Source organism: Micropterus dolomieu, linkage group LG17 (genome assembly GCF_021292245.1).
Source record: "Micropterus dolomieu isolate WLL.071019.BEF.003 ecotype Adirondacks linkage group LG17, ASM2129224v1, whole genome shotgun sequence".
Classification (NCBI taxonomy): Eukaryota; Metazoa; Chordata; class Actinopteri; order Centrarchiformes; family Centrarchidae; genus Micropterus; species Micropterus dolomieu.
The window spans coordinates 26425187-26441796 of record NC_060166.1 but is presented as its reverse complement, the minus strand read 5'-3'; the positions used below and the strand labels follow the sequence as shown (position 1 = coordinate 26441796).

Here is a 16610-nt window from a genome sequence, read left to right as displayed (position 1 = left end):
AATCTATGCTTGTTACATGATCATGGCACATTTAATGCATTTAGCCGACGTGAAACATTGACGTTAGCTTGCCTGTCTGCTTTTCAGTAACTAACATTCATACTATTTGTGTATCTGTCACTGGAGGCTCAGCAATGTGAGCACAGCTAAATGTATTGGATGGTAACGTAAAGGTTAGTGAGCTAGACTGAATATTATAATGAGATTGATACCACACTTTATAACTGTTAAACCTCAATAAGTAACGTTACATTAGTAAATAACTTTAGTTCTTCCACTGTGTTGTTTTCCTGTGCGTTATGTTGCATCATTGTATATTATGTGGGTCACATACGTAAGACTGAGATGGTAGAGAAGCTCTAAATTGAACGTTAGGAAGCAAACAGTGTTGGATCAGTGCTAACCTAGCTGACTGCCCCTGCCCTGCATCACAATAGGCTAGTGTAAACAAATCGCTCCACATTTGCTTGTTACATAATTTCTTGCAGGCTAAAATCAACACTTTGACATATTGTGGTACACAGGATAGTAATATGGGTTGCATTAGCTGGTGAAGAAATGTGGAAGTCACAAAGTTACAACTATGGTATTTTGAACTGTATAAAAAAAACTGGCTAGCGTGAGGCGGTGAGCTTGTTGTTACTGTGTTTTCATCCAACATAAACTGATTATCGTTTGGCCTGAGGGGGCTCCAGCACATAAACTTGATTGTTGTTTTTTATCCTTATGTGGAGTTTATGTTGGAGTTTCTGTTGGAGTCTGTGTTGTGCTGGGAGCTGGTTGTTTTATGGTGTTAGTGGACTGCATGTCGTTAGCTGCGGTGTTGTTGCTGTAGTTGGAGAGAGGCTTGGGTTGCCTTCCCATTAATAGCAGAATAGTGGCTGTTCCAAGCAACAGATAAAACAGGCATGTTGTTCATTTCTAAAAGCTACAGCCCATTGACAAAAAGGAAGTAAAAAAGTGATTTAATAATAAGTAATTTCATTTCAAAACTACATATAACCCCTTTTATGTGTCAGACTGCTTCAAATATAAATATTTTCTTAAAAGCATAAGCTCGTTCTGATGTTTTTTTTGTTGCTTTGGGGAAGGCAGTTATTTCAAAATTGAAATAGTTCTTCTTGGAACCACTTTGATCTACAAGAATTACATAAAAGTGGTTTAATTATGGCCTGAGCATGAAAGGTGCAAACTGAAGGAATTCTTGTTCTTTCTTTCTTTCTTTCTTCTGCCAATGAATTGCATTTTTTACAGCCTAAACATGCTCGAACACTCATGAAATGTTGCACACATGTCAGACGAAGTGAACTTTTACATATTATATGCGTCTCAAGCATGGACCCCACTGCAAGTTTCACCGAGGCATATGTAGATGTGACAGATACTGTATCTCATGTCCAGACGTACAACCTCGCGATGCCCTCAAGCAGCATTGGACGGACCCTTGTAGCTCAGCTGACATGGGTCTGAATTGTCTATTACTTTGGACGCTGCACAAAGGCCTTAAATGTCACTTCCTGTGTCCCCCATGTGGTTCGAGAGAAAATCCACTATTTTATTATGGGCCAGTACATGAAGTCTGTAACACCATTTTTTAAATTTAAATCACGTCATGATTGTCACAGAGTGCTTACTTCCCATTGGCAGTAGGTGGTGCTATGAATATAACTGAATATTGGCATGAAGATGTATTCAGGGAGGGATTGTTATCAAGTGTGTAAAGTTTGGTACAGATTTGAGCATGTACAGGGAAGTTACAACAACTTCATGTTTCATGGTGAACCATGGAACTTCGCCACTACACCATGGACACTCCTTTAACGAAAACTTACAAGCATCACAACATACCATCATTAATGTCTTAAGGTGTGTCTGATAGAGATTTGAAGTGGATGTTGCCAGCCTTCTAGGGGTAGTTCATTACAGCAAAGTGGATGGTGTTAGGACTGTTATCAAACATGTAAAATTTGGTACACATGTGAGCTTGTACACAAATTACAACAACTTCCTGTTTCATGGCGAATCATAAATTGTCGATGTCACACTGCGGACACGCCCTTTGATGAAAACTCACCGGTTGTATAATTTTTCATCACTAATGCCCATAGTGACCACAGAGGGAATTTGAAAACTATTAATTCTGTTTGAGGAGTTTGTTAAAATACTGAGCATCTAAATCACCAAAAGTTACCATTATATCCAAAATGGCTGACTTTCTGTTGGGTTTAGGGCATCACTCCAAAAGGCTGTTTTGTATATTTGGACATGATACATCTGCCACAGAAATTTCATATACCTAAGCTGAAGTTAAAAAGCGGACTACGTATTTATTAAGTAAATCACCCCCAACCTTGACATCCTACCTAAGCGGACTTTTTGACTTGTTTATACTAGGCCTACTTGTCACATTTAGCAATGACAGTAATAGTCTTGACCTAGCATCCATATGTGACAACTTGGGAGTGAGAATGTAAAAAATACATATGGTTCATTTTACTGTTAACTGCTGCTTTTATGACTTAGTGGTGCCTCGACCCATGATAGCTTTCTTTGTGTTCATCTCTGGTCTTAACAGGATTATGTAACATTTGGGTCCAAACAGGGCTACCAAGAGGCCAAAACTGGAGGCCAAGATGGCAAATACCTCCACTGCATCTGCATATTTGCCCGGAGAGTTTACATAAGCTGGGACAAAGGCCACCCATACAACACAGAAGATCAGCATACTGAAAGTGATGAGTTTGGCTTCATTGAAGTTGTCTGGAAGATTCCTTGCCAGAAATGCTAACAGGAAGCTAAGGATAGCCAGTAAGCCAATGTAACCCAATAACACTGCAAAACCAATTGTAGACCCTACAACACACTCATAAACTATCTTGTCATTGTGGTATTGAGTGTTTTTATGAGGAGCTGGTGAGGAAGAGACAAGCCAGGCAGTGCAGATCGCTGCCTGGATAGACACAAGAACAATAACTGTCCCTCTCTGCTGCATAGCACCAAACCACTTCAGACTTGCTCCACCTCCCGGCTTGGAGGCCTTGAACACAGCCAGAACCACCATGGTTTTCACCAGGATGCATGAGACACAAAGCACAAAGCTGATCCCAAATGCTGCGTGTCTCAGTTGGCATGTCCACAGTCTGGGACGTCCGATAAACAGTAGTGAGCACAGGAAACATAGTTTTAATGACCCCAAGAGCAGGAAACTCAGTTCTGAATTGTTGGCGCGTACCATGGGTGTGTTATGATTATAGGTATAGATACCCAGGACAACAACACTGATAAATGTGCCCAGCAATGAGGCAGTTGTTAAGCAGATACCCAGAGGCTCATGGTAGGAGAGGAACTCTGTTTTCTTAGGAACACACTGGTCACGCTGGTGGCTGGACCAGAAATCCTCAGGACATGTGGTGCACTCCGTGGAGTCTGACAAAAAAGGGAAGATGGTGAGAAACATTCTTGTTGCACAGTATATAAAAAGTAAAATAAAAATACTGAGAAATGAACACCCACCAGTCATATTGCTGATCTTTCCCTCAGAACAAGGGATGCAGTCAAAACAGCACACAGGTTCCCCTTTCTTTGTGGCCATGCGAGTACCTGGAGGACAGCTCTCGCTGCACACTGACCGCGGTGGCTATAGGGAGAAAAATAAATCTGTCAATTTATATTATTATTATTAACTGCTAAGATTTAGAGTCACAAAAGGAGATGTTTCTAAAAATGCAGAAATAACCTTGTTCAATCCAAAGTTCCAGAAGATTTTGTCTCCATCAATTGTGAGTTCTTCAACTTTGAAGGCTGACCTCTTAACCACACCTACATTCTGAACTTTACTTCTTCCATCAGGGAGCCACAGCCAGTTCATGATATCATAGATTGGTAAGGCATCACCATTCTCATCAAATGACACTTGATCACCAATTGATGTGGTGAAGTTCACCTTTTGCAAATAATGTGCAAGCTAAAAATGGATGATAGACAAAAATAAATAGATTACGAGCGGGAAAGAATCTGTCAAACCAGAGGTTTATATCGCTAAATGACTTGCAAAAATTTTTTTTTAACATTTTTAACTTGTTAAGTTCAATGTACCACTGAAATTAAAGGTCTTTTCAGACAGTAAGCGAAACTCCGCCTGTGTACCCATTTATTTCTGCAGGGTCTCACTTCACTCCCCATGTAAATAGACAGGCTCCGCGAGTAAAATGACAGGAACTTTAAGTGTATTAACCATGGAAAGGCTTCTATGCACTACTGTATCCCTGCTGGTATAACTGTATTTTGTTTAACTGTATTTTCTTTAAAGTGAGCTTAAGTTAAAACTACACATAACATTACCTGATACATACAGTCTTGCCATGCAAAAACCCTCCTGTTTATGTCCCAATAACTGAATACAGTTATTGACGGATATTTTAGGGGATCTGTCTCTCATCCAATGATTTGCACTGCATGTCACATAGAAAAAGGTTCATGACAATTCAACTCTGGCAGTGGGCAGGCATGTCTGAAAAGACAATTAAGCTGTTGTCTTGTCTAACTGGTTTATTGGTGGTGGTCAATCATCACCAAACCAAAATGGGATGTGTTTTATCCTGCTAAAAATTCTGATATGACATATGACTTTTGTAAGGATATAATGAAACCAATACCCAGCTTACCAACATCAAATTGAGTCTTTTTCATAATGTTATATAATCACAAAACTACATTCAGTAAGTACCTCAAGGTGTAGCACCGGTTTAAAAACAAAAACAGTTATGCTGTAAACTGATATCACACCTGCCATGGCTCCAGTCTTTGCAAAGTAGCACAGCTGTGACCATCGAAAGGTCCTCTACCTGGCTCACACTGCAGCATGTCATCAAGGGCATGTGCCAGAGCATACACAGCCTTGTAAACATTGTACTCTGGCCTGAGGTTAGAAAGATCCAAAAACTCCGTCTCCACATTCTCTAGATCTTCCTGTCCAGTGCATAGTGCTCCCCCAGCTTCCACCCATCCTGCTGGAGGTGGTGCAAATCTACATTGAAATGTGGATTCCCAAAACTGCCTCACCTGAAATAAAGTATATGAAGTTTATATTGACAGAAATATAATCATTTATTACTATTATTATTATTTGTTTATTTCTTATAGTAAAATTAAACTGTTACCATGTCACTTCCATAGTCTTCATTGCCATTTTGGTCAGGATGTATTCGTAAAAGGAATTCCCTGAGCCCTGGAATTTCTCCTTGTCGGATGGCAATGCCCAGCGTGCCGCTCAGGTAGGGCATTAGGTGGGGTGTCTGGAGCACAGCAGCTGTTGCCCAAGCTTCGCTTGCAATCCACTGCTGGCCTGTCACATTTTGCCTCATCACCTGTGCATTGAATTATACTGTATAACATATGTTTCAGACTTCTCTTGAAAAAATACATTTGGGCTTTGCATCAAATAGTAATTAATTATGAAACAATTACTATGTCTATTCTTGTCATATAGCACAGATGTAGGGTTTGTATATTGAAATCTTTTTTTTTAAAAAGCAGATACTACTGTGTTTTCCTATAAAATTGAATTGGTTTGGACAAACATAATAATTCATCATGTTACATTTGTTAATATCATGGATTTCTAAATGATATTAAATTTTAATTCAAACCTCCTCCATTAGATGAATAGTGTGGATCTCATGTGCAAACACCATGACCACACGAGCTGTTGATGTTTTTATCAAATGCACAATCCTCTTGATTTCATTTGGGTCACTGTCCCAGGGCAAAACCTCTAAGTAGGCCAAACAACCTACGCCAGACTGAGCCAGGTCAGATTTAAAGGACTGAGCAACATGGTGTCCATAGTCATCATCAGTGACCAGAAGGCCTACCCAATTCCAGCCAAAGTATTTTAGAATCTGAATCACAGCACGTACCTAAATAGATATATTTGTGTGAAGGGATTAGTGGACAGACAAGTACATTCTTTTAAAATTATATGTACTAATAACTTCAATTATTGCATCTTATATAAATTAAATTATTTACATATGTACACAAAGGAATCAAAGTTTATTTATCCCATTAAGAAAAAAGAAGAGGTTTGTTTCACCAGGGACAATTTCTACAGGATTTTTGTACTGCCTGAAACAGATGTATTTTTTCAGCTGTCAACTTGGAAATATGATTCACCTGGAAGGCATCACTTGGGATTGTTCTAAAGAAGGATGGAAACCGTTGCCGATCACTCAGGCAGGAACACGTGGCAAAATAACTCACCTACATAGAAACATACAGTTTAAATTTAAGTTACCCATCTCACTTATGTCAGACCCAGTAAAAACAGTTTAATATTTCACAATGTATCACTTTTAAAGATTACATAAATTTATATACAGTATATAAAAAACAACATTACACCAAATAGAGGATAGGAAACTTACAATGGGCATTTTGTATAAACCTAGTACATTGGAGGTGGCAATAGAAAATGTAGAGTAGGAATCACCCACAATCCCTAGGACTGGTGGGGTCCCTAAACAGTTCTGCTGAAGAAGAAACTGCTCCTCCCGACCACTTGCCAGAGATAACGCGCCACTGAATCCAATAACAAGTGCACCACAGTTATCATAAAGACTGTATCCCAGAGTCACATTAGGTAGCAGATTGGAGTTGTTGTTGATCTCATCTATAGCAAAGGCCATTGTCATGGTATCTCTGAATCCTAGAGTGTCAAAGCTAACACACAAAACATCACTATTAACCACTAAAAAGGAATATGGCACAATGAGAACTGAGCTATACAAAAAATCTACCTAAACCTATGTTGTTTACAGGTTTAACAATTTTCAATAACCTTTCTAAGCAGTGTTATACTATTTTAAACGTATCACTAAAACCTTCATGAAAAGCTACATTACTCATTTTTCATAAGCACAACAGTGACATATTCTTCCTTACCATGAATACTCTGAGCATCCAACATAATTTGAACTGATCCATGCTGACACTTACCCTGTGCAGCTGGGCTGTTGTGGCTCTGAGGTAAATGTTCGCTCAGTGAAGACAGAGGTGTAGTGGACCTCAAACAGCCCACCCAGAACCACATCGCCAGGTTTGTGCATTTCATTAAGATGAAACTTTCGCCATAATTTACAAGATGAGTGAAGAGAGGAAGATGCAGAGCATAAAGAGGTAGAAGCGAAAAACAAGATATTGTACACACACCAGAGAAAATATGCGTTAAGAAAAGCTCCCATAACTACCCTCCTTTCGTCACAACTGTTTCAATTCTTTAAACAAGTGTACTTAAAGACAGCTAGATTTTCAAAGCATCTAAGTGAAAAAATCCCACACCCTCCCTTTAATCCACCCTCCAAAGCCACTCCCCTAAAACACACTTTGGTTGCACAGGCAGAGTGCATGCAGGTAGGTAGGTATACATGCAGGTAGGCATTGCTTATTGCAGTCCTGCAATAGCCACAAAGACCTGATTATGTTTTCTTTTCATCATGGGATGACGGCACTCAGCTCTATGGCTTCCACAGTAATGCTGATGCTCGACAACACCGAACTAGCCTCACGCACATCAGATAGACCATCCTCCATAGCAACTGGGCTCCCCACTCAGTCATCAGGCTCTAGCACCGGTCGACACTAGCCAAAGAAGTGTGGTGGTAGAGTCTAAGATTGCGGCCTGTGACAGCTTGAAGGAGGGTAACAGAGTAAGGGATGCCTGCACATGTGAAATATGCCTGAAATGGTTTAAAGCCCAGTTAATTTATTAAAGGAGAAAATACTAGGGAAGTAATTCAAACCAGCTTCAAACTAGAAACTGCTGGGTTAGAGATCTTCCACCTAAGGCAGTTTCAAGCATCTGGTCCAGACCAAATGAGTGCATAAAAATTTTAAGACAGTGGCACATATGTTTTGTCTACAGAGGAACCTTTCTCAATCTTGAAATTAAGATTCACGTGGGAATGGGAACAGAGGCAGAAGAAAACAATTCTACAGATACTCACTGTAACCTAAATACTGGCATGGCCTTGTGGACAGTATAATAGCAAAGAATGTTATAGAGTATAAGTACACAAAGGTAGATACAGATGATTAGGATCATGCATTTAAGTCTTAAATCCACAATTTAAGACGCAATGTTTTAGCTGCTTTTCAGGTGGTAATGTAAAATCAACCTGGATAAGTCAGTGCTTCTTGGCTTATGCAATGGTGCATCCGGTCAAGTTTTCTCTAATTGTTTGTCTTATTTGGATATATAAACAATTTCCTTAATGCATCGGACTTGTTTAAATCAAATATGAATATTTTCTTAAAAGCATAAGCTCGACTGCTGTTTATTGCTGTTAGCTGGTTGAGTCAGGTAGAAACTGAAGCAAAGTCTGTCAAAGTATCTCAAGTGTTCAGGCAAATATGGAAAATAATAAATACACTTGTGTTATTAAATTACATTATTGCTTACAGTTTCTTCTAAATTAAGTCTTACGGATGTAGAGATGGGGACTCGAGTTTTAGACTTGGACTAACACACACAGTGACTTGACTTGAGACTTGTCCTCAAAAGACTTCAGACTTGACTCGGACTCAAGATTCAGGACTCGTGAATGTTTATTTTTTAGGAAATGTCTGAAGAGCTTGCTGTTATTCCCCTTCTTGCGTTACCTATAACCTACCTACGTAACACATACTACGTATCTGCTACGCAGGGCCACACTTGAGGACAAGCAACACCGGCAGCTTCTGTGCCATTCATCATAAAGTTTGGCTTCATAAAGTTGTGGTAGTGGTGCAGTGGATAAGACTCATGGCTTTGGTGTGAGAGATCCGGCTTCAATTCCCACATAGACATGTCCACCGATGTGTCCCTGAGCAAGACACTTAACCCCTAGTTGCTCCAGAGGCGTGCGACCTCTGACATAACAAAAGAAGTGCTGAATGCAAAATTAGGTTAGTCAATATGTTTAGCTCAGCATTGGCCATCTAACGTTAGCTTGCTTCTTGCTTTAGCTACGACCTATGAGAGGTGACTATTGATTGTTATGAACAGTAATTAACTTTGCACCTCTAAAACGAGAGACAGGTGCGTCATAGGGGAACAAAAAAGTCAAACGTAGCAAAGGAAAACTCCCGCACACTGTCTAACTCGCAAAGAATATATTGACACAATGTTTCGGTACTAGACCTTCTTCAGCTGATTGTTATGTAAAGATGAATGAGCGTTTGTTTGCTTACCATACTTGTGGTGGTCGATTAACGTAATCATTTATGTCCCGCTGGCTGCCATCACGTTAATTATTAACGTTGGCTTCTAACAGGTTACAGGTTAATTGTTGATCATGTAACTTAACAGTTTTATTTAAAGTTACACTGGGTTTGAGATTCTGGGGGTGTATTGACTTACAGTAGTTACATTTTTTCTCGATTGCTTGAAGTGATGCCTCTTTTTCTCGAAACTCTAAACACAAATTTAGAGGCGGCTGTGGTTCAGGAGGTAGAGCGGGTTGGCCGTTAATCAGAAGGTTGGCGGTTCAATCCTGACTCCCCCAGGCTGCATATCGAAGTGTCCTTGGGCAAGATACTGAACCCCGGCTGTTCTGCCAGTGTATGAATGTGTGTGAATGTTAGTTTCTGTTTGAGCACTTAGGCTCAGTGTGTGAATGGTGAATGCAGATGGAGTGTAAAAGCGCTTTGAGTGGTCAAAAAGACTAGAAAGGTACAAGTACGGAGCATTTACAAATCCACAACTACCCAATTCCCCAAATGTCCTATATTCAGGTCAAAATGAAGCTTTCCACTCAAAACCATTCAATCTCGCTGAAAAACCAAACATTGCCTTCAGACATAACACACAAGCCCTCAAAAACACACACTACAACACAGTCTTACACACTGGTGAGATAAATTCAAAACAATACTACAAAACTGGTTATTAGTAATGTTCAAAAACTCAAAAACCAAAAGAATAACAAATATAAACAACTGTTCATCTCCCTCCTCTTCCTCCACCTCCTCCTCCTCCCACCTCGTCCGCCCTCCTCCTGTTCTGACTCCTCCTACTCCTCATCTTACTCCTATCCTATCTCCTCCCCCAACTCCTACTGTTCCTCTTACTTCACCTCTTACTCCTCTCCATACTGCTCTTCCTCCTCCTTCTCCTCTCTGTTGTCCTCTGTGTCTTCCTTCAGATTTCTCTGGATCTATTGTTCCAAAACTGAATGAACTGACTCTGGCCCTTTTATCTATCTACTGAAGGTTCTGATTGGTGTGTTACCAATTTTGACTGTCTGTGTTTCCACCTGGATGGTTGTGTGCTAATTGAGATCACCCTATGCTTACTTAAGTGAACAATATTGAATGTTCGTGTTTTCTCAATGACCGCATGGTGTAGGGAATAGGAAATGAATGGTTATGGTTTTGAAATTTTAGTTCAATAGCCTGGTTATAGTGTTGAGAAAAACTGTAATAAGCTGTCATTAATTGCATTGCACATTACATGGTTTTGCTCTGTAAGTGAAAAACAGGTTACAATTACAGAATTCCTTATAGCTATGCAGTTTTATAAGCAGCCTGGTTTGAACGCAGCAGTTGATACAACATTCATTATAACCACAAGTGAAATGAGACTTGACTTGGATCTTGCTCAGAGACTTGAGACTTGACTTGGACTTTAGCTCAAAGACTTGTGAGCATGTTCTGAAGTGCAAAAGCAGGTTAGGTATTTATTATATTACATTACATTTCAAAGGCAGATTCTCCTCTTAATGAAGGCAAAATCAACATGTTCTCACTCCCAACTCATCACACAACAACATTTGGTCCAGACTCCTTGGCGTTACTTTTTAACGTGACAGAAGCAGTGTCAAGTTACACAGAGCAGATCACACCTGGCAGGAAGTTGGACATAGAAATGGCATAGAGAAACGGCATAGAGAAACCTGTCAATTTTATTAATAAAACAGTCTGTGCAAACTCACAAACGTACATCAACAATAAACACAATTAAAACGGACAAAAAAAGAAACCATTTAACTAACCTTCTTTCTTAATATTAGAAATAAAATAAAAAAATGACCAAGTCAACAAAATCTAGTCAGGTCAACAAAACCAGACAGGCAAAATGCTCCGCTTCTGGAACACTCCCTGTGTGGTATGAAGTAGTGCAGAGGACAGAATGAAAAAACAGGTCACATGATCAGGGTGATCAAACCAACCCAACCCAACCTCCTCCCTAAGCAGATATTTTGACTTAATTATACTACGCCTACTTGTTGCGTTGAACAATGACCATAATAATCTTGAGCTAGCATCCATATGTGATAACTTGGGAGTGAGAATGTGCAAAATACAAATGGATTACACAAGTTGATCAGTTTATTGTTACTGCTGCTTTTATGACTTAGTGGTTCCTCGAGACATGATAGCTTTCTTTGTGTTTCTCTCTGGTCTCAGCAGGATTATGTAACATTTGGGTCCAAACAGTGCCACCAAGAGACCGAAACTGGAGGCCAGGATGGCAAATACCTCCACTGCATCTGCATATTTGCCCGGAGAGTTTACATAAGCTGGGACAAAGGCCACCCACACCGCACAGAAGATCAGCATACTGAAAGTGATGAGTTTGGCTTCATTGAAGTTGTCTGGAAGATTCCTTGCCAGAAATGCTAACAGGAAGCTAAGGATAGCCAGTAAGCCAATGTAACCCAGTAACACTGCAAAACCAATTGTGGACCCTACAACACACTCATAAACTATCTTGTCATTGTGGTATTGAGTGTTTTTATGAGGAGCTGGTGAGGAAGAGACAAGCCAGGCAGTGCAGATCGCTGCCTGGATAGATATAAGAACCATAACTATCCCTCTCTGCTGCACAGCACCAAACCACTTCAGACTTGCTCCACCTCCTGGCTTGGAGGCCTTGAACACAGCCAGAACCACCATGGTTTTCACCAGGATGCATGAGACAGAAAGCACAAAGCTGATCCCAAATGCTGCATGTCTCAGCTGGCATGTCCACAGCCTGGGACGTCCAATAAACAGCAGTGAGCAAAGGAAACATAGTTTAAGTGACACCAAGAGCAGGAAACTCAGTTCTGAATTGTTGGCTCGAACCATGGGTGTGTTACGATGATAGGTGAAGATACCCAGGACAACAAGACAGATAAATGTGCCCAGCAATGAGGCAGTTGTCAAGCAGACACCCAGAGGCTCATAGTAGGAGAGGAACTCTGTTTTCTTAGGAACACAGTGATCCTGCTGGGGGCTGGGCCAGAAGTCCTCAGGACAAGTGGTGCACTCCGTGGAGTCTGACAAAAAGGGAAGATGGTGAGATTTATTCTTACTATACAGTATATAATATCCATTAAGAGAAAAATAAGTACTGAAACATGAACACCCACCAGTCATATTGCTGATCTTTCCCTCAGAACAAGGGATGCAGTCAAAACAGCACACAGGTTCCCCTTTCTTTCTGGCCATGCGAGTACCTGGAGGACAGCTCTCGCTGCACACTGACCGCGGTGGCTATAGGGAGAAAATATCTGTCATTGTATATTACTATAAACTATAAAAATTCAGAAAAAGGAGAAGTGGTTAAAAAAGTAAAAATAACCTTATTCGATTCAAAGTTCCAGAAGATTTTGTCTTCATCAATTGTGAGTTCTTCAAGTTTGAAGGCCGACCTCTTAACCACACCCACTTTCTGAACTTTAGTTCTTCCATCAGGGAGCCACTGCCAGTTCATGATATCATAGACTGGTAAGGCATCACCATTCTCATCAAATGACACTTGATCACCAATTGATGTGGTGAAGTTCACCTTTTGCAAATAATGTAAAAGCTACAATTGGATGATAGACAAAAATAAATTGATTACGAGAGGGAAAGACTCCGTCAAACCAGAGGCCTATATTGTTAAAGACTTGCAACAAAATGTAACATTTTTATCTTTCTAAGTTCTATGTACCCCTGAAATTCACAGTCTTTTCAGACAGTAAGCAACACTGTGTACCTGCTTATTTCTGTAGGGTCTCACTGTACTCCCCATGTAAATAGACAGGCAGACAAGTGCTCTAGGTGCTTTATGCATAGTAACCACGGCAATAGTGTCTACACACTACTGCATCCCTGCGGGTGCAACTGTATATTCTTTATAGTGCAGCTTAAATTCAAACTACACATAACATTACATGATATGTCCAGTCTTGCACCAATACTCTGCCATGGAAAAGCCCCCTGTTTATGTCCCAATAACTGTTAAGAAAACAGTTATATATTTCAGGGGACTCACAAACCTCAAGGATCTGTCTCTCATCTAATGATTTGCACTGCACGTCACATAAAAAAATCTATGCAGTGGGCGGGTGTGCTACTAAGCATGTCAAACATACCCCATCTCAAGACCATCAAGCTGCTGTTTAGTCTAACTGGTTTATTAGCAATGGTCAATCCTCACTTTTACGAAACAAAATGGGCATGTGTTTTATCCTGCTATTTTTAGTATGACATATTTGACTTTTGTAGAAAAAAGTTCAATACAATTCAACTCTGGCAGTGGGCAGGCATTTCTGAAAAGACCATTAAGCTGTTGTGATGTCTAACTGGTTTATTGGTGGTGGTCAATCATCACCAAACCAAAATGGGATGTGTTTTATCCTGCTATTTCTGATATGACATTTGACTTTTGTAAGAAAATAATGAAATCAATACCAAGCTTACCAACATCAAAATGAATCTTTTTCATAATGATATATAATCACAAAACTACATTCAGTAAGTATCTCAAGGTGTAACACCGGTTTTAAAACAAAAACCATTAGAGTGTAAACTGATATCACACCTGCCATGGCTCCAGTCTTTGCAAAGTAGCACAGCTGTGCCCGCTGAAAGGTCCTCTACCTGGCTCACACTGCAGCATGTCATCAAGGGCATGTGCCAGAGCATACACAGCCTTGTAAACATTGTACTCAGGCCTGAGGTTAGAAAGATCAAAAAACTCAGTCTCCAAATTCTCTAGATCTTCCTGTCCAGTGCATAGTGCTCCCCCAGCTTCCACCCATCCTGCTGGAGGTGGTGCAAATATACACTGAAAGGTGTATTCCCAAAACTGCCTCACCTGAAATACAGTATAATATTTACAGAAATATATTATTATTGTTGTTGTTGTTGTTATCATTATTTATTTATTTATTTATTTATTTTAGATCAGAGATCAAGATTAAACTGTTACCATGTCATTTCCAAAGTTATTGTTGTCATTTTGGTCAGGATGTATTCGTAAAAGGAATTCCCTGAGCCCTGGAATTTCTCCTTGTCGGATGGCAATGCCCAGCGTGCCACTCAGATATGGCATAAGGCGTGGTGTCTGGAGCACAGCAGCTGCTGTCCAAGCTTCGCTTGCAATCCACTGCCGGCCTATGACATTCTGCCTCACAACCTGTACATTGAATTATACTGCATAACACACCTTTCAGACTTCTGTCATAAAAAAGTGCAAGACGCCCAATTTAACATAGATATATTGAAATCTATTTTTAAAAAGGAGCAGATACTAAAAATAAGCACTGCTGTGTTTGTAATGTAACGTGTGGTTTGGTTTCAATCAAAATGTATAACTGAAATTTACAGCTGGCCTTCCATTTATAATCTAACCAATTTGATTTAATTATTAGAATATTTTGGTATCCTTCTATACAGATGGAAAGTCATCACCCAGCTAAATCTTCTACATGTTGCAATTATTTGACATGAAGACGATCCAACTGGAACTGAAATTTCTGTTGTAAATCATTCGTTTGATCTATTGATTGATGAAAATGACAACTGACACGATTTTGGTTAAGGAATTTAGGTTTGAACAAACAAATAAGCAAACAGAATAACTCGTCATGTTAAGTTTCTCAATGTCACGGATTTCTAAATAATATAAAATTTTAATTCCAACCTCATCCATTAGTTGAATCAAGTGAATCTTTTGTGCAAACACCATGACCACACGAGCAGCTGATGTCTTTATCAAATGCACAATCCTCTTGAGTTCATTTGGGTCACTGTCCCAGGGCAAAACCTCTAAGTAGGCCAGACAACCTCCACCAGACTGAGCCAGGTCAGATTGAAAGGATTGGGCAACATGGTGTCCATAGTCATCATCACTGATCAGAAGGCCTACCCAAGTCCAGCCAAAGTGTTTTAGAATCTGAATCATAGCACGGACCTACGTGGATAATTTGGTGTGAAAGGATTAGTGCACAGACAATTATATTCTTTAATAATTACATGTACACCTAACTTTAATTATTGCATCTTACATAAGTTATATTATTTACATAACGAATCACAGTTAATTAATCTTATTAAGAAAAAGGAAAAGGTTGTTATGACAATGGACGATTTAGACAAGATTTTCATACTGCCTGAAACAGATGTATTTTGCAGTTGTCAACTTGGAAATACGATTCACCTGGAAAGCATCACTTGGGATTGTTCTAAAGAAGGATGGAAACTGTTGCCGATCACTCAGGCAGGAACACGTGGCAAAATAACTCACCTACAGAGAAACATACAGTTTAAATTCAAGTTAACCATCTCATTCATGTCAGACCCAGTAAAAATAGTTTCATATTTCAACAATGTATCACTTTTAAAGATGGCATTAATTCACATACAGTATATAAAAATACAACAAAACAAAAGATAGAGGATAGGAAACTTACAATGGGCATTTTGTATAAACCTAGTACACTCGAGGTGGCAATAGAAAATGTCGAGTAGGAATCACCCACAATCCCTAGGACTGGTGGGGTCCCTAAACAGTTCTGCTGAAGAAGAAACTGCTCCTCCCGACCACTTGCCAGAGATAACGCGCCACTGAATCCAATAACAAGTGCACCACAGTTATCATAAAGACTGTATCCCAGAGTCACATTAGGTAGCAGATTGGAGTTGTTGTTGATCTCATCTATAGCAAAGGCCATTGTCATGGTATCTCTGAATCCTAGAGTGTCAAAGCTAACACACAAACATCACTATTAACCACTAAAAAGGAATATGGCTCTGTGAGAACTGGGTAGTTATAAAATAACAACAACAAAAAAAAACACATTAACATATTACAGTTGTAATAATATACTTTTCCCAGCAGTATGATATTTTAAAAGTATCATTAAAACCATGAAAAGATATATTACTCATTTTTCATAAAAACAGTGACATTTCCTTTCTTACCATGAATATACTGAGCATACAGCATAATCTACACTGATCCATGCTGAAACTTACCCTTTGCAGCTGGGCTGTTGTGGCTCTGAGGTAAATGTTCGCTCAGTGAAGACAGAGGTGTAGTGGACCTCAAACAGCCCACCCAGAACCACATCACCAGGTTTATGCATTTCATTAAGATGAAACTTTCTCCATAATTTACAAGATGAGGGAAGAGAGGAAGATGCAGAGCAGAAAGAGGAGGAAGAGTAAAACAACAACAAGGTATGATACACACACCAGGGGAAATATGTATTAAGAAAAGCTCCCATAACTACACTTCTCCCTTCACAAGTTTTTCTATTCTTCAAACAAGGTAACTTAAAGCTGAAGTATGTAACGATTGAGAAACTGACAAGAGA

General features: G+C 39.6%; 2 protein-coding genes across 2 annotated transcripts; both read right to left on the bottom strand.

The window, feature by feature from the left end:
- Nucleotides 1-2512: 2512 nt before the first annotated feature.
- On the bottom strand, nucleotides 2513-7121 carry LOC123985329 (extracellular calcium-sensing receptor-like). Its single transcript, XM_046072811.1, has 9 exons — nucleotides 6997-7121; nucleotides 6426-6720; nucleotides 6175-6261; nucleotides 5649-5918; nucleotides 5160-5366; nucleotides 4786-5061; nucleotides 3737-3964; nucleotides 3514-3637; nucleotides 2513-3426 (listed from the first exon to the last, which is right to left on the bottom strand). Exons 1-9 carry the CDS (start codon nucleotides 7104-7106, stop codon nucleotides 2513-2515), a joined length of 2511 nt encoding a protein of 836 aa, XP_045928767.1. The 5' UTR covers nucleotides 7107-7121.
- A 4264-nt stretch (nucleotides 7122-11385) lies between these two features.
- On the bottom strand, nucleotides 11386-16394 carry LOC123985328 (extracellular calcium-sensing receptor-like). Its single transcript, XM_046072810.1, has 9 exons — nucleotides 16270-16394; nucleotides 15705-15999; nucleotides 15452-15538; nucleotides 14936-15205; nucleotides 14222-14428; nucleotides 13832-14107; nucleotides 12605-12832; nucleotides 12393-12516; nucleotides 11386-12299 (listed from the first exon to the last, which is right to left on the bottom strand). The coding sequence occupies exons 1-9, from the start codon at nucleotides 16377-16379 to the stop codon at nucleotides 11386-11388; spliced, it is 2511 nt and encodes an 836-aa protein (XP_045928766.1). The 5' UTR covers nucleotides 16380-16394.
- Between the last annotated feature and the right edge of the window lie 216 nt (nucleotides 16395-16610).